This window comes from Ursus americanus, chromosome 23, assembly GCF_024610735.1.
Source record: "Ursus americanus isolate L20-20 chromosome 23, mUrsAme1.1.p, whole genome shotgun sequence".
NCBI lineage: Eukaryota > Metazoa > Chordata > Mammalia > Carnivora > Ursidae > Ursus > Ursus americanus.
Window position 1 is genome coordinate 20,054,772 of NC_142149.1, and position 17,598 is coordinate 20,072,369.

At 56.8% G+C, this 17,598-nt stretch overlaps 2 protein-coding genes across 2 annotated transcripts; both read left to right on the plus strand.

Moving 5' to 3' along the window:
• Positions 1-5,971: 5,971 nt before the first annotated feature.
• On the plus strand, positions 5,972-9,534 carry KRT36 (keratin 36). The gene is made up of 7 exons (XM_045781617.2): positions 5,972-6,421; positions 7,113-7,195; positions 7,473-7,629; positions 8,152-8,313; positions 8,420-8,545; positions 8,720-8,940; positions 9,339-9,534. The coding sequence occupies exons 1-7, from the start codon at positions 5,972-5,974 to the stop codon at positions 9,532-9,534; spliced, it is 1,395 nt and encodes a 464-aa protein (XP_045637573.2).
• A 4,049-nt stretch (positions 9,535-13,583) lies between these two features.
• Positions 13,584-17,598, plus strand: KRT35 (keratin 35). Its single transcript, XM_045781625.2, has 7 exons — positions 13,584-14,054; positions 14,902-14,984; positions 15,179-15,335; positions 15,882-16,043; positions 16,336-16,461; positions 16,950-17,170; positions 17,451-17,598. The coding sequence occupies exons 1-7, from the start codon at positions 13,584-13,586 to the stop codon at positions 17,596-17,598; spliced, it is 1,368 nt and encodes a 455-aa protein (XP_045637581.2).

The following is a 17,598-nucleotide window of genomic DNA, read 5'->3' on the forward strand; positions in this document are numbered from 1 at the left end:
TAGGGGGCAGTTGGCGAAGAGCTGGTATGCACTCTTCTGGCCCATTTTTATGAGCAGCCATAACGACTCTGTGGCTTCTTTCATCCAAGGATCTCGGACTAGTTTGGAAGCGGAATCCACAGTGTAAAGCCTAGTTAATTACAACCTGGAGCCCGGAGCCAGGTTTGCAGACACGCTGTTGTGAGGAGGAGACACTGAGACCAAGGGCACACCGGGCCCTGTACATGCGGACGATGGCATCCAATTAAAGAGGGGTTTGCGAGGTTTGCTTTGTAGTTCAGTTAAGTGGTACCTGACTCCAAGGGACTCGGGACACCGAGGTTCCACTTCTTTTCCCCAGTGGGCTTGGCCGCGCGTCTCCCACAAACCACAGGTTCTCTCGGCACCTCGGGGAGAGCAGTGACAGCTCTGGCATTTTCCATAAAAGCTGGGTGGGGGGAGTTAGGGGCTGAGTGGATGTGAACAGGAGGCCCTGGACTCTTCCAGATGGGAGCCGTCAGCCGATGCAGCCGTGCAGGAAGAGCCGGCTGGTGAGGGACGCGGGCCCTGGGACGTAGGAGGCAGAGCCTGGCGAGAGAGAACCGGAGAGGTATGGCTGATGATTGGGGTCAGGGTGGCTCTCTGGGCCTCCTCCAAGGCCACAGCCGTTTGGAGCAGAATCCCGAAGCCCTGGGCAATTGCCAACATTATACCTCAGGGGGAGAGAAAGTACCTTTGTATTCTGGGGGGAAATGAGAGTTCCGGGGGGTTCTAGAGCTGGTGCAGTGGGAGTTTCCAGGCCTCATCTGGGTGAGGTCCAGGCCCAGTGGGGACTCAGGGCCATACAAGGAGCAGCATGCTGGGAAGCCACATCCCCAGGACCCCCCTTTGAGCCTCCTGAGGAACCACAGCTCAGGCCCGTGGCCTACTCATCAGCTCTCCTGAGGCCACTGAGCATGGGCTCTGGGCCCTTCAGAGGGGCAGCCAGGGGAGTAGGGAAAGACCCCCTTGGCCACTTAGTGTGCGTCCAGACTATCCTGAGGCCGGTGAGGGCTGGCAACGGCAGGGGGTAGGTGGAGGGTTGGGATGCAGGCCGGGGGAGTGGAAATGAAAAGGGAGGGACTTGCCAAATCTTGCCTGAGAAGATCTGAGTCACCTTACTCGAGGCAGCTGCTCTGTGGGGGGAATGTCACTGAGGTGAGAGGACAACCCAGCAGGGTAAATCCGAGTCCTGCTCGCTGTTGCCCATGAGGGCAAAGATGGCGGCCCTGCCCCGTTCACTGGCAACTGCAGATAGACAATAGAATAATTTTCAGTACAAGCATGTCCCAGTATTGTCTGCAATTTTATTTGCTACATCGGGCCACCCTATCCTGAGCAGGTCTGGGAATAGCTCCGAGTCTCGTGTCCTCAAGACCAAAGAAGTGAGACTTTTGTCTGATTCTTTGGACAAATCAAATTCGTGGCTCAAAATGTCTTAACTGAAGTTTTACTTCCCCTCCCATAATGCTTCCCTCGACTCTGTGGACCTGTCACGGCAGGTCCGTCCCAGAACCCACAGCTGGCTGCAGATTGGGCGTGAGCGTTTGCTGTGGTTCTTAGACACAGAATATAGAGTAACCGTGCTTTTCGGGGAGGGGCCAGGCATCCCGGGTACTTTGTTGCTTGAATAAATGGGAAAAGCAGTTGCGTGGGGGAAGAAATAAAGATCCGTGTGGGTCTCCCCGGGTCTGCGTGGGTGGGGGTGCTGGGTAGGGTCTCAAGAGTTGAAGACTTAGGATCAGCATTTCCTTTATTTTACATTATTTTTGTTAAAAACACTTCTTTCAAGTTTTTATTTATTTCAGTAATCTCTACACCCAACGTGGGGCTCGAACTCACAACCCCAAGGTCAAGAGTCACATGCTCTTCTGACTGAGCCAGCCAGGAACTCCTGGGATTAGCATTTCTTAGATGCTTCTTATAGTGGGAAATTCTGCAGGACCTGTGTGTATGGGCATCAAAGATCAAAGCCCGGAAACTCAAGCCTAAGCCAGCAGGCCAGTCAGAGAGAGAGAGAGAGAGAGAGACATTGTGCTTCTGGAATGATCTTACTCCTGTTGGTGCCCATTGGTAGGTGACCTGGCTGCCCCGTGGCCCATTGTCTGCTTCCCCTGATGCCTTTGGGGCACCGTGTGGTGGTGATGACTGGCCTCTTTTAACCACAGCCCTGAGAAGCAGGAAAAGAGGGACCCTGATTTCTTCCTCGGACGCACGGTGACGGGCTATGCCTGGTCCCTTCTGTATTGAAGGGACTGATCCACTGGGAAGGAGACTCAGGCTTGATTTCTTGGGTTGTTGCCCACGGAGAACCTGGCTTTCACTTGGAAGCTCATCTGGGAACGGAAACTTCTTTTTACTAAAGAGGGACCCACAAACCCGGTGGTTGATTTTGAACTTGGTGGCATTCCAAGGTGGGCTTGGGGAAAGCCAGGGCGTTTTATGCTCCTGCAGCTGCATTTCCCCTTCTCCCCTCGCCCCTGAAGCTGGGGCCACGGTGGGCAGAGAGCATCCTGTCAGCTCTGTAGCCCTAAAACCAGCACTTCGTGCCAGCAGGAAGTGGGGGTTGCTTTGGAAGCTGCTAGAATAAGGGTCAGATGCCTAGTCTGGGGGGCCCCTGCTGCTCTGGACACAGTCCCAGCCACGGTCTTTCCTTGCACAGCTGGCCGGGCCAGTATCCCATGAAACCAGGGCGAGGGGTTTGTGCCCTTGAATACAGCACTTGACTGAGGCTCAGTCAAATGGGCTCTAAGAACAGTTTTGATTTCTTAAATCTATGACAGCAGTTCCTATTTATCAGGCATGTTTCCATTTACTTCTCAATCCTAAGAACGTGGTGCCTCTTGGGGAAATCCAAGGCTCAGAGTGACCGAGTGGCTTGAACCAAGGTCTGGCTGCGTTCAGGCCCAGCGCTCCCGCTGTCCAGCCTGACACTATCTGAGCCCCTCCTCTTGCAAAGCCACGTCCCGGCTCAGGGGACCGGAGACGTCATTTCAGCTTGGACATGCTGGGATGCCCGCTCAACATCCTGGTGACACTGCACCTCCGAATGGGGGGGAACAGCCCCGGGAGGTGGCTTAATGGGGCTTCTGCCGGTAAGGGCAGGCCCGGAAGAAGCCCGTGCCATAGCTCTGGTGGTGTGCCAGCATGGACGCAAAGGGTGACCTGAGGTCCAAGGGAGTTTGCAGAAGCAAAACAATAAGAAAAGAAACTCTATGTCATGAGGTTGACTGTCTGTCACTCCTCTTTATTCTTTTATTCTGTAGGTCAGTGGCAAAGAAGGGATGGTGGCTGTGGGGGACGGCGAATGAGTCACAGACATGTCCAGGTGACGCCTGGCCCCCTCCACAGGAAATGCCTCCCATGTCTGAGATGTCAAGCTGCCCAGATGGGGGCTCTGGGGCCTGGAGTGGACGAGGCTTACTCAGGGAGTTTGGGGCTGAGTTTGGCCTAGAGTCCAGGCCCCCGACCCTTAGCCCAGTGTATTTTAGATTAACGTTAGAAAGAACGGTCTCGGAATAGGACTCTATTTTGAATAAAACCTGATGAGGGGGCACTCCTGGTCTCCTTAGCACTGAACAGGTGGGTTTTCTCCAGGGTTGGGCCACCACGGGGAGTGGGGTGGTCGGGTCCCTGGGCCTGTGCTGGGGGGTGAGCAGCTCTGTGAGTCCTGGCTTCTCTCCCCTGATGCACGTAGAGCTTCTGTTCCACGTGGGCCTCGCTTCATCCTGTGACGGTCCAGACTCCTGGGGGGAAGGAAGCCGAAGAATTCCTCCCACGAGGCCCCCTCCACGCTTGCCTCTGAGAGGTGGCCTTGCCGTTCACACCATGGAGAAAAGGCAGGGGACCAAGAGGGACCTCCTGATGTACGGTCCTCCTGATGTACGGGCTGGGGGTGATGGGAGCAGTGGACACCTGCCCTGAAAGACACCTAGCGTCGTCTTCAGACATGGATGGCACAGCCGAGGGGTTAAAAAAAACCAGAAAAAGAGAACATTAACTTCAGATGCCCAGCAGCCAGACATCCAGCAGCCAGACACCCCAGAACAGAGCCGCGCCAGGGCTCAGGGAGGGCCGCCCTGAGAACGAGCACACTGTGTCACCAGTGAGGTAAATTGAAGCCTGGGTGCCTTAAGCACGTGCCCGAGTGGGCCCCACAGGCACAGCCAGACTCGGCACTAGTTACCCTAGAAAGTAAAGGGGTGTGTTTATAGGTGGCCTGGTCAGAGCCCCCCATCCCTGTCCTGATGGCCCAGTGGTTCTCAAGTGGGGATGGTTTTGCCTCCCAGGGGACATTTGACCATGTCTGGAGACAGTTGGTTGTCATAACGGGGGGAAAGGGTTGCTATTGGGAAGCCCCCACCACAAAGAATTCCGTAGTCTACAATGTCAACAGTGCCGAGGTTGAGAAACCCGAGGCTGTGTCCGGAGAGCAGGGACGATGGGGCTGCTGGAAGGGCCTGCGGTCCCCGCTCTCGCTCCCAGCAGGGGCTGCTCTCAGGCATCCCGTCGAGGTGTCCCCTGTGATGGGCGAGGTGTGTGCATCACAGACAACCCTCCTGAGTAATTCCAGAGAGAAGCTTATAAAGCATTTTAAGAGGTTGCTAAATTACAACCCCAGAAGCACATAAAAGCTTCCATAAATGCCAGCCTTGTAAACCAAGTCTGTGTGGGAGAAGCGTGAGCAGGTTGCCTGAGCCTTGGGAAATCCCACTTCATGAGGCGGAAGAAGGAATTTCCCTATGGTGGCAAAGTCTCAGGCACTCCTCCCAGCTTGCCTGACCCCCTGGCAGGGCTTCGGCTGCTTTTCTTGTTCCTTCCCTGTCCAAAGAGCCTGCATGAATCAGCTCGGGTCATCCGCATTGGCCCATCTCTCAGGGCCGGGGGCCGGGGTCCGAGTAGACTGCCCCAGGATCCTGATTCTACTCTCCTAGGTGCAGAGACCTGCGGGTCACAAAGGAAACTGCCCTCCAACGCAGCCCCTTTGAGGGCTCACAGCCCGATTCTCTGCTGGTCACAGCCATAAGCCATCAGCAAAGACTGGCCTCTGTAAGCAGTGTTTCCCTAGTGCACAAGGGCTTTCAAAAACACCTTTACTTCCGTTCTGTTTGATTCTCCTCATATCTGTGTGAGGCAGGCAGGGTAGGCTGATGACCTCCGCTGTCCTGATGGGGACACGGAGGTATGCCAGAGAGTGACCTATACTCACGTCACAGGGCAGATTATCCACAGAGCCACCATTTGGACCTAGGTCTCTGGTCCCTAAATTCTGGGTGTCTGAACTTGCCCTTGGTTGTCTGAGAGAAGCGGAGGGGCAAGAGTGTAGGATTTGGGGTCTGAGAGCCCTGGTCTCAGTTCCAGTCTCTGTCACTCACTGCTGTCTCACCTTGAGCAAGCTCGTTTTTAGCCCTTCGGCATCTCTGTTTCCAGGTCGGTGAAATGGAGACAGATCGGCCACCTCCCGGGACTGCTGGGATGGACATGAATTGTAGCTCCCTTTTAACCATCCCAGGGGCCCAGGTGTGCGTGAGCACCTGTGAGCGCTGGGGAGGGGGATGGGGGTGACAAGTGGGGAGAGCAGGATGCTCAGGGGAGGGCACAGCAGAGACAGCAGGAACTAGATGTCATTTGCGAGGCCACTCCCGATTTATGGGATCTGGTGCAAAGACTTTGAAGAGGCAATAAAATTCATATTCTGCCAGGAAATGACAACAGACAAGAGTCCTGACTTAGCAAACAAAATTAAAAAAAAATTTTTTTTTATAAGGTAAGAAATTCTGGATGGGTAGCAAAAATCACATTCTAATGAGATTAGCTTTCTGGAAGAGGAATAGGCTTTCCCAAGTGTAACAGGCCAACACCCCATGGAGAGTGTATATAAATACTCCAGAGGGGCCTTGAGAGCCTAGAACCTGAGCTCCTTGCTCAACCGCAGCCTGCTTCTGCTAGGATCATGGCCACCCAGCTCTGCTCCCCTGTCTTCTCCTCTGGGTCTGTCAAGGGCCTGTGCGGCCTGGCAGGTGGACTCTCTCGGGTATCCTCCGTCCGCTCCGTGGGCTCCTGCAGGGTGCCCAGTCTTGCTGGGTCTGCCTCCTCCGTCAGGCTGGGCCTGTCCAGCTTTGGGAGCTGCTTCCCCGGCTCCTACCTGTCCGCTGGGTGCCACCCTTCTGGCTTTGTCGGGAGTGGGGGCTGGTTCTGCGAGGGCTCCTTCAATGGCAGCGAGAAGGAGACCATGCAGTTCCTGAACGACCGCCTGGCCAGCTACCTGGAGAAGGTGCGCCAGCTGGAGCGCGAGAACGCGGAGCTGGAGAGCCGCATCCGGGAGTGGTGCGAGTCTCAGATCCCGTACATCTGTCCAGACTACCAGTCCTATTTCAAGACCATCGAGGAGCTCCAGCAGAAGGTAACGGGGACCTGGCCCCTCTCCAGCATCCCCGGCCCTGGGTGTGTGTGTGTGTGTGGGGGGGGGTTGTCACAACCCAAGGGACTAGCCACCGACGGTAGCTCTTGGGGAATTCTCTGTCCAGGGACAGCTCTTCTGTCTGGGGTCCTGGTTTCCTGGGGGGCCCAGATCTCTGTGTGAGTCTTTCGCTTGTGTATAACTGTACCAGCCATCCCGCCCCTCCCCTCGCCATCTCGGCTACAGGAAGGGCCATAATGTATATTCAGCCCCTGCTGGATGCAGGTGCCACGCCTGACGCTTTGTAGCCATTGGACTATTTATTCCTCATCTTGGAGAGATGGGTATTACTGGACCCATTTAGCAGATACAGAAGTTAAATACCAGGGAGGTTCAGCTCCTTGCCCAATATTGCACAGCCTCTGAGTGTTAGATGCAGAATCTGAATCCAGGTTGCCTGGTTCTTTCCACCTTACCCTGAGGCGTCCCACTGTGCCCCTTTGGGGCCTACTTCTAGGCATGCCCCTCCTGGACTGATGCTCCCTCCACACCAGGGCTCAGGACTCAGGGCCGGGGGTGCTGAGGGTACTGGGGGTACTTGGAAGCATGGCTTCTATGAGTTGGGTGATCCCCGCCCAGCCACCCCCTCACTGCTGGGCCTTTCCTAGCTCATGGGATGCCCCTTGTTCCTCAGATCCTGCTGACCAAGGCTGAGAATGCCAGGCTAGTCCTGCAAATTGACAATGCCAAGCTTGCTGCTGATGACTTCCGGACCAAGTGAGTGGCCTCATCGGGGAAGTTCTGCTGTGCTTGCCCTCGCCTCTCTCCCTGGCCTTGGGAGCTGGTGAGCTGGGAGGAAGGCCAGATGGAACCATAAGTGGGAATACAGCACAGGCCCTGGATCCCGTCTGGGTCTGAGGAAAGGCTCACCATGCTGCTGACCCCAAATCAGCCCCTGCAGCCGATGGAGGGCAGCCGGTGCCCGGCTCCTTCCCTGCCCCCTGCTGGTGCCCGGCTCCTGCCCTGCCGACTCAGCAGGGCTGTGTGTGTGCAGGTACGAGACGGAGCTGGGCTTGCGGCAGCTGGTGGAGTCAGACATCAACGGCCTGCGCCGGATCCTGGACGAGCTGACCCTGTGCAAGGCCGACCTGGAGGCCCAGGTGGAGTCCCTGAAGGAGGAGCTGCTGTGCCTCAAGAGGAACCACGAGGAGGTGAGGCTGGTGCCATGCAATCTCCCAGTGTTTCCCATCAGCAGGGACCCCCTGGTGGCCCTTGCGCACAACGGCGAGACCACGGCTCCCACAGGAACATTTGCTGATGGCGTACTGTATGCCAGGAGCTATCTGAAACACTTTGCATTTTGTTCTCACTTCGTTTCATCCTCACAATCGTCCCATTTTACAGATGAGAAAAATGAGGCACAGAGAAGTGAAGTCACTTGCCTAAGGTCACACAGATCCCACACTCCTGCCCATGACACTAAATCTCCCTCGGGACGCTAGTGTCCGATCACATGTATTCTATTCTGACGTTTGCATCATCTCCTTTTACCCCCCTGAATCCCCAGAGGAGGTAGGTGCATGTCCATGAGAGGGACCGAGGCTCAGAGAAGTTAAGATCCTGTCTGAGGTTACACAGCCAGCCCCCGAGGGAGGAGGATTTGAACCCAGCCACCGAACCCTCAATCCGGCATCCTTTCCACAACCTTACGCCATCGCGCCTCCTCTCTGCAGGAAGTCAACGCACTCCGTTGCCAGCTCGGGGACCGACTGAATGTGGAGGTGGACGCCGCCCCCCCGGTGGATCTCAACAAGATTCTGGATGACATGAGATGCCAGTATGAGGCCCTGGTGGAGAATAACCGTAGAGACGTGGAGGCCTGGTTCAAAACCCAGGTGGGGCTGGGGCTGCTCGGGACCACAGGCTCCTGGGGCAGGGGTTCTCCTTGAAAGAAGGAGCTTCGCTCCGTCTGACCGTGCTCTGGGCCCTCTTGTGTTTCAGACCGAGGAGCTGAACCAGCAGGTGGTGTCCAGCTCGGAGCAGCTGCAGACCTGCCAGGCGGAGATCATTGAGCTGAGACGCACGGTCAATGCCCTGGAGATCGAGCTGCAGGCCCAGCACAGCATGGTGAGTGGCCTCTGCCCGAGGGACCGGCCACAGCCCCTGGCAAGCCCTGATCCACCGGCCTCAGCAGGGGGCTTATCCTGGGGCGTGATCACGCGGGAAACACAGATACCTAGGGCTACGGGACTCTGGGTGGGACTCCTTCCCACGAGCAGCTCTTCCTCTTTCCCCTTCCAGAGGAATTCCCTGGAATCCACCCTGGCGGAGACCGAGGCGCGCTACGGCTCCCAGCTGGCCCAGATGCAGTGCCTGATCGGCAACGTGGAGTCCCAGCTGGCCGAGATCAGGTGTGACCTGGAGCGGCAGAACCAGGAGTACCAGGTGCTGCTGGACGTCAAGGCCCGGCTGGAGTCAGAGATCGCCACTTACCGCCGCCTGCTGGAGGGCGAGGACTGCAAGTGAGTGGCTGTGGGCCCCGGGGAGCCAGGTGTGGGGGCAGGGCTCCCTGGACCAGCTCTCGGGGCCTCGGAGGGGGTGTCAGTCCTTGCAGAGGTGATCGCGCAGATGACAAGGATCGATCCAAAGCCATTCTCTAGAGATCCCCTCTCGTCCCAGCCATCACCGGGGGACAAGATGCCCCCCCACTCCAGCCCATCCCTACAGCTCTTCTCCAACCATCGTGCTTGACTGGGGCTTCCTCGTCTTCCTCCCTGCAGCCCTTGGGGGTTTCAGAGGCACTGAAGCCATTCGTTGTTGTCACCCACTATAATCACTCTATCCCCTAAATCCATTTAACGGGAGTCTCAGTCCCATGCCCCGGTGCCAAATGCACTCTGATCTGATTTCATTTCCTTAGGCTGCCTGCCCACCCTTGTGCCACAGAATGCAAGCCGTCTATTAGGGGACCTTACGTCTCGACTGGGCCCTGTACTCCAGCTGCACCCTGTGGCCCGGCTCCCCAGATCAGCACCCAGATCCGCACCATCACGGAGGAGATCAGAGATGGGAAAGTCATTTCCTCCAGGGAGCACCTGCAGGCCTGCCCGCTCTAGCCAGCCCACTGGAAGGACACGCCTATGGCTCCCGGCTCTAGACAACCCGCCACTCCCTAGAGGGGCTCCCCGCTCAGCAGATTTTTTTCTACCAAAATACTTCTTATATTGAGTTTCTGGACTTAACTGCTTTTATGCTATGCAAAACTAGGTTCCCCTGAAATATATCCAATAAAGTGTGTTCTCTTGGCATTGCAAACTTGACTCTGTCTATTCTCATGAGGTTAGTTAATGGGGATATTTGATCAAGGGTCACAGTAAAGTTTTGGGTTTTGGTTTCAGGTCTGTCTTCTCTGGGTCTGAGTGGTAGGAAGTGATAGGATGATTAAAATATTTAAAAATGGGGATACCTCAGGGCCTGGCCCACAAGGACAGATGGGCATGGCCATTACCCACAGGCTTGGCCCTGTCCATAGCTACCTACCTGGGGCGGCCCCACAAGGGGCAAAGGCTCCCGAGCCAGCCTTCCTCGGTTGCCCTGCCTGGATCTGGGGGTTCTCTCCCCTTCCCTTCAGCTTCGCCTCCTTTGTCCAATTCCACCACCCTGCTGGCTCACCCCCAGGCCTGAACACCGGTGACAGTTGAGGAGAGGGGTTTCCAGGACCAACCAGCCTGGGCAGACCACCTCAGGGAGGCTATCTGGGCGATGAAGGCAGGAGGCTAGGTGACTCCCTGTCCCCGGCGCCGGGTACAGGGCTGAAGTGAAGGGTGGCAGGGACAACGGCGTGTGGGGAGGTCAGACATGGAGCAGGGAGAGGGAAGCTCACTGTGGGGCCGAGGTCAGAGTGCCCCGAATTCTACTGGCTGAGTCATGACCTTCTGGGCGTCCAGCCTATCAGTGCCGGGCCCCGGACACCCCTCCGAACAGAGAAGCATGGCCTGTGAGAAGTCTGAGGGCCCCATGCCTTCTTTGTCCCCCTGATTTATTCTTCAGTGGAGAACACAGGCCCAGAGAGGACCGCAGCTTTCTGCAGGCCACACAGCAGTGAGCGGCAGAGAAGAGGCCATTGTCTGGCCATTCTGACTCCGACGCCAGTGCTCTTCCCAGCACGCAGTGTCTTCCCCCTGCCCCCCAACCTGAATCATTACTCCCTGCTGGACAGAGTCAGGGGGCCAGCCCTGCCCTGCCCTGCTTCTCTCTGTGCTCCACACTCCTGCTCTGGGGCCTGAGGCCCGCCTCTCCCCATTCTGGCCTGGTTAAGGAAGCCCCCCTCTTCTCAACCTCGCACCCACCCTTCACTGAGTTCGGCTTGAATCACTCACTGCTGAGCAGACAAGAACTTAGCACTGCTGGGGGCCAGGCCCACACTGGCGCAGTGAGTGGCAGGCTTAGGACGCCCTCGCAAGCCTTTTGACGCCCATGTCATTGCTCTTTTCTTGACAGTAAGAGAGAGATGATATAAAACATTACATTTTATCAAATTTCCCCAGAGTGAACATAATCCTTTCTTTCGAGGTGGTTCTGATCTTGTTTATATTTTGCTGAGCTGCTCTCTGGCTCACTGACACACACTCAGATCAATTAGTCAACAGATGTGGACTGAACACCCCATGCACAAAAAACCCAGTGCTAACGCAGGGGCATGTCTAGGGAGAAGTGGGGGTGCCGGGGAAGCAGCTGGACCCAATGTGGGATCACAGGCCCTGACCTCCAGAAGCTGACGGCCTAGTGGGGGAGATGACTGCCCACGCTGGCACCCGGCACAGGCATGGCAGGTGTGGGTGTGGGCCAGGCTCTCGGGTCCTGAGGATAGGGAGAGATCATTGAGAGCTGGGGATTTCGGGGAGTCTGGAATTTATGGGGACCTTGAAGGATGGGCAGAGCAGGAAGGAGGAGGGCAAAGGATATTTTACAGCACGGCCAAGAGGACCCACGGCATGTTCGGGGGACAGTGCAGACCCCATCTCAGCAGAGTGCACAGGTCCTGGAGGGAAAGTTCAGAGCCAGGAGGGCAAAGCAGAGCTGGAGCAGGGGTAGGCTCCAGAAACATTCCAAGCCTCAGTCTACTCATCTGCTAAATGGGGCTGTTGGCAATGCTAGTCTCAGGAGATTGTTGTGAGCAGTGAGTGAGAGAATGCCTGGAGACAGCTCGGCACGGGGCCTGGCCGTCCTAAGCACTTCGTGACTGATGGCTGGTACCATGAGCCTTGTCATTAACTGGGCTGTGTCGGGGAGACAAACCCGTTCTGGGTAGCACAGGTGTGGAGCCCTGCCTAGGAACCCATGTGACCCCCAGGGCTGTATAAACAGCATGAGGCTTCCCAGGCCCTGGCTGCTGTGGCTTTTCCGGGTCCTGTGGATCCAGGGTAGCCCTCATTGAGCCCAGAGCACGGGACGCTGTGACTTAGCAGGGCTTGGGTGGAGCCCCGTGCTCACAGGGATGGGAGCCATGAACACCAAAGGAGGCTCATCCCGGCTCTCAGCTCAGCTGTGTCCTTTGCACTGGAGCATGGATTTCCAGGGAGGAGAAGGTGAGACAGCCAATGGGCCCTGGCTCTGTGTTGGGCGGGTGCCGGTCACACCAGGCTCCTGGGTGTGGGAAGGGCACGGTGACTCATGAGAGTTCTAGAGCTGAGGGCCCCCAAACACAGGCACCTGGCCTGGGCGATGGTGGCCCAGGTGCTCAGAGTCCATCTACACTCCCCGGTGACAGCTGCTTAGCACCGTCACCTGGAGTACAGCAAGACTCCGCCCACGTGGGGACTGGTAACCATAGTGGTTGCCGTTCCTGTGCACTCACCATGAGCAGTTGCTGTTCTAGATGTTTCCTCAGCTCTGAGGTGGGGTGACAAGCCCGGGCTCACAGGGCAACATGAGGGTGAAGTGAGACCATGCCGAGCACTGGGAAGGCTGCTGGCGCTCAGCTCACAGCCGTTCTCCTGACAGGAAGGTAAAACCTGTCCCTAAAAGAGTAAGCAGGACCCTAAACCGAGGGCAGGCTGGAAGGCAAGTCGCACGGGGCTCCACCTGACGAGGCCCCATGTGCAGTGCCACCTGCCCTCTGGCTCAGCTCTTGGCCCCTCTCCCCGGCCTCACTCACTTGGCACATTGGGTTTTCTGGAAAAATAACCCACCCTTGTCAAGCTTTCTGGACATCAGCCCGGATAACTCCTGTAGCAGAGATGAAACTCGAATTTCACACCGTGTCTTCTGAGGAGGCCTGTGATTGTGCCCCCGGGCTCCGCCTCAGCCCCCGGGCAGCTGGCAGGGAAGGCCACTCCACTTCTCAACCAGGGCCAGGGGAGACGTATCTTCCTACACATGGTATGTGTCACCACGGGCAGGTGCTCAGTTAGCCGACCTCTAGTCGTTTTGGCTGATGTTGGGGCTACACAACCAGCCAGATTTCCTGGTGAGGGAGGGAGTAGGGGGGAGTCTGTCCACCAGGGCTCTGCTCTGTGTGGGGCGACCAGCTTTCCCATTTTGTGTGGGACGGAGGGGTTCCCAGGATTAGGGGGCTTTCGGCACAAAAACCAGAACAGTCCTGTGGAAACTGGGATAGCTGGTCCCTGTGGCCTTATTTTCAGGACCATTCTAGAACCTTCTGTGTCTCCTTGGGCATGAGGTCTCTGCTTCCTGCAGCAACCAGGCTTGCTCTTTCATCGCCCAGGGACCAACCCAGAGGCCTCCTCTACTCCCCTGGGCCCATAAAAGGAGATAATGCTAGAGAAAGTCAAGACCATGGCTGTGGGTTCCCACACCTCCTAAAGCGGAGGCTGAGGTCTGGGCTTGGATGACAGGCCCCTTTGAAGAACTGACGGATACTTGGTCTTCTCGGCAACATGGGGCGGAGGAGACGTCTCGACATAGCCGTCAGTTCAACGGGGCTCCCGTTTTACGAGGCCGGGAAATGTTCATGGGAAGCTAAATAACAGGGTAATGAGGGGTTCTTATAGAAAGTGGTATTAACTTTAATGAGGAGAAAACCCTTTGTAAAGGCCAACGCCCACTGGAGCAGAGATATAAACCGGGGGTGAAGAGCTGCTTCTCCGAATCGGGGGGCACCTGGCCTCGAGGACCTATCACTTGTGTCTGGGCTGCCGAGGCCATGGCTTCCAAGTGCCTCAAGACCAGCTTCTCTTCGGCGTCTCTCAAGGGCCTGGGAGGGGCTGGCGGGGGCTCTACTCGTGTGTCCGCGATGTACTCCAGCAGCTCTTGCAAGCTCCCGAGCCTCTCCCGCGGGGCCCGGAGTTTCTCTGCGTGCTCCGTCGGGCTGGGCAGGAGCAGCTGCAGGGCGGCCAGCTGCCTCCCTGCTCTCTGCCTCCCATCTGGAGGCTTTGCCACCAGCTACAGCCTGGGTGGGGGCTGGTTTGGGGAGGGCATCCTCACTGGCAGCGAGAAGGAGACCATGCAGTCCCTGAACGACCGTCTGGCCAGCTACCTGGAGAAGGTGCGCCAGCTGGAGCAGGAGAACGCCAGCCTGGAGAGCCGCATCCGGGAGTGGTGCCAGCAGCAGGTGCCCTACCTGTGCCCCGACTACCAGTCCTACTTCCGGACCATCGAGGAGCTCCAGAAGAAGGTAGGAGGTTCAGAGCGTCTCTGGCTGCCCAGGAGTCTGATGCCACGAGCGCTGGTCTGGAAGCTAGAACACCTGGGCTGGTAGCCCTGCTCCCATGGGCAGAGGTCACAGGGCGTGTTCACATCTGTGGCCTCATCTGCTTCTCCTAGTCATGGGATGAGGGAGGTGTCATTAGCCATTCTACAGATGAGAGCACCGAAGCTCAGGCTGGTTGAGTGACTTATTCTAGGTGGTCCAGCTGGCAGCTGGGGGAGCCGGAGCTTGGACATAGGCTCTATGAACTAATTGGCTGTGTAGCCTTTGCTGGCATGGTCTATCTCTATGAGTTTTACTGTCTTCATTTTTTTTTTAAGGTGAGGGGATTGGACTTGATTTGTTTGGTGCAGATCAGGTTTTCTATAAAGAACTCAGGGAAAGAAAAGCCCATCAGGAATTTCCTTCTTGCCCAGCCCAGATCCCCTGAGGGTACTTGCTGGCTCCTGGGAGGGACCATTTGTGACCAAGGAATCACAGAGTACGCTGTTGTTCATGACCTGCCTTGAGCCCCCAGTGGCCTGGGAGATAGGAAGATAGAGTTGGCCACCATGCCAGTCTTTGCTGCAGCATTTCCACATCTCCCCCAGTCTGTGCCAGGTTATGGGTCCCAGGGGCACTGCACTGGGAAGGGCTGTAGGAGCTTCTTTGTCTGATCCCTACTGCATGCCTGTAAGCCTTCACAGAGCCTCAGAAGCCAGGAATCCAGGGACGGCTGACTCCCTCCCTCTGGAGGTGGCCCTCACCGGCTTTGGGGAGCTCCAGCCAGCAGATAGTCCCACATTTCACCGATGTCATTTCTTTATTTCCCCAGACCCTGTGCACCAAGGCAGAGAACGCCAGGCTGGTGGTGCAGATCGACAACGCCAAGCTGGCCGCCGACGACTTCAGAACCAAGTGAGTGTCTTGCTTGCTTCTTGGATGGGGGCTGGTAGAGTGGACGTTGGTGATGCCAGGACGCAGGGTTTTGGCTGCACTAAGTCACTGAGGCATTAAGGTGGGACACACAGAACCAGGACAGCCTGGGGTGGGATGTGACTTGGACATAAAAAGGAAATGGAGCTTCAGGCATCCTGTTATGCTCCTGCCAGGTACGAGACAGAGCTGTCCATGCGGCAGCTGGTGGAGTCGGACATGAACGGCCTGCGTAGGATCCTGGATGATCTGACCCTGTGCAAGTCCGACCTGGAGGCCCAGGTGGAGTCCCTGAAGGAGGAGCTCCTGTGCCTCAAGAAGAACCATGAGGAGGTGAGCACAGGGGAGGAGGTGAGCAGGTGAGCATGGGAAGGAGGCAAATATGGGGAAGGAGGTGAACATGGGGAAGGACGTGAGCATGAGGAAGAAGGTGAGAATGGGGAAGAAGGTGAGCATGGGGGAACGGGTGGATATAGGGAAGAAGGTGAGCATGGGGAAGAGAGTGGACATAGGGGAGCAGGTGGGCATGGGAAAGAAGGTGAGCATGGGGAAGAAGGTGGGCATGGGGGAGCAGGTGGATATGGGAAAGAAGGTGAGCATGGGGAAGAAGGTGGACATGGGGGAGCAGGTGAGCATGGGGAAGGAGGTGAGCATGCGGAAGAAGGTGAGCATGGGGGAACGGGTGGATATAGGGAAGAAGGTGAGCATGGGGAAGAAGGTGGGCATGGGGGAGCAGGTGGATATGGGAAAGAAGGTGAGCATGGGGAAGAAGGTGGGCATGGGGGAGCAGGTGGGCATGGGGAGCAGGTGGGCATAGGGGAGGAGGGGAGGGAGGCAGCCAGCCGGGACAGTTCGTGCTGACCCTTTTCTGTGCCACAGGAAGTCAACTCGCTGCGCTGCCAGCTTGGTGACCGGCTCAATGTTGAGGTGGACGCTGCCCCGCCTGTTGACCTGAACCGTGTCCTGGATGAGATGAGGTGCCAGTATGAGACCCTGGTGGAGAATAACCGCAGGGATGCTGAAGAATGGTTCAACACTCAGGTAGGTACCCGGAAAGAGTCAGTGCAACAGAAACACAGGGTGGGTCAGACAGAATTGACCTTGGGGCTCCGAATCAGGAAACTGAGTTTGAGCCTCAGCTCTGTTTTGACCTTGCTGTGCACCTTGGGCAGGTTGCTGTCCTCTAAACAATGATGTCCTCAAGGATGAAATGAATGCATTGGACTGGGTGTTCTGGAAGGTCCTTCTTGGCTCATGATTCTATGAAGCCTCTGTAGACCTCTGAAGCTGAATCCTGACGTTCCTGACCAGGTCCTGTGTGTGTATGTTTCAGACCGAGGAGCTGAACCAGCAGGTGGTGTCCAGCTCGGAGCAGCTGCAGACCTGCCAGGCGGAGATCATCGAGCTGAGACGCACGGTCAACGCCCTGGAGATCGAGCTGCAGGCCCAGCAGAGCATGGTGAGCCCGAGGCCTGAGCAGGGCTGCTGGGGGACCAAACCCCGCAGCACATGAACCCCTGGGCCTCCATGCTCTGACCACACAGGCAGGCTCCAGGGGTTCAAGTTCTTGAGCACCAGGGATTTTCTGCGTAGGGTAGAATGAGGTCCCAGCCCCCATTCCCAAACGTCCTAGTGGTGAAAGACAGGAGACCTATAGCAACCGACATGTTCCGGCAGCAGCTCCTGGACTTGTGTAAGGAGATTCCTTTTGAGTAATTACCTGAGTAATTATCACTTCCTCAGAGATATCATTAATAGGGGAGATACTCTCTAGATCAGGGAGGCTGCAGGGGCTAAATGGCTGTCTCAAATGAGAGGTCCAATTGTGGTTCATCCTGGTTCACAGTGATTCTCTGAGCTTCTGTTCTCAGATTCTGAGGACTCACTGAGACCCAGATGGCTCAGGGCATCTTCTCTGACTTCCCGTCTTTGTCTTTCGCCCCCCAGAGAGATGCTTTGGAATCCACCCTGGCGGAGACCGAGGGGCGCTACGGCTCCCAGCTGGCCCAGATGCAGTGCCTGATCGGCAACGTGGAGTCCCAGCTGGCCGAGATCAGGAGCGACCTGGAGCGGCAGAACCAGGAGTACCAGGTGCTGCTGGACGTGCGGGCCCGGCTGGAGTGCGAGATCAACACGTACCGGGGCCTGCTGGAGAGCGAGGAGGGCAAGTGAGTGTCACTGATGCTCCCTTGTCTTCCCGATAGTCTGCAAAATTCTGGGGAGACCGCATGGTGCCTGGGAAGAGCCCAGCATTTAGAGTCAGGAGCCCTGGGTTTGAGTTCTGGGCTTATTACAAATTTATCACGCGACCCCAGCAAGTCCTTTTTGGGCCTCTGTTTTCCCATTGGTAAGACAAGGGGGCAGGACTGGGTGACTTTTAAGGTGCTCTGAGTTACTGCAAACAGCAATTGGAAAATCACGGTAATCTGAACTTTCCCTTTTTCTTAGGCTGCCCTGTAACCCGTGTGCCCCTGACCACTCGCCCGCCAAGTCGTGCCTCCCCTGCCTTCCTGCGGTTTCCTGCGGTCCCGGTGCGGTCCGCACCACCTGCAGCCCCCGCCCTATCTGTGTGCCCTGCCCGGGGGGCCGGTTCTGA

Bases quoted from the DNA above. Each gene is read 5' to 3' on its own strand.
- KRT35 (XM_045781625.2), top strand. From the start codon at position 13,584: ATGGCTTCCAAGTGCCTCAAGACCAGCTTCTCTTCGGCGTCTCTCAAG. The intron at 14,055-14,901 runs GTAGGAGGTTCA...TTATTTCCCCAG, and splicing joins TCGAGGAGCTCCAGAAGAAG to ACCCTGTGCACCAAGGCAGA. The intron at 14,985-15,178 runs GTGAGTGTCTTG...TGCTCCTGCCAG, and splicing joins GCCGACGACTTCAGAACCAA to GTACGAGACAGAGCTGTCCA.
- KRT36 (XM_045781617.2), top strand. From the start codon at position 5,972: ATGGCCACCCAGCTCTGCTCCCCTGTCTTCTCCTCTGGGTCTGTCAAG. The intron at 6,422-7,112 runs GTAACGGGGACC...CTTGTTCCTCAG, and splicing joins TCGAGGAGCTCCAGCAGAAG to ATCCTGCTGACCAAGGCTGA. The intron at 7,196-7,472 runs GTGAGTGGCCTC...GTGTGTGTGCAG, and splicing joins GCTGATGACTTCCGGACCAA to GTACGAGACGGAGCTGGGCT.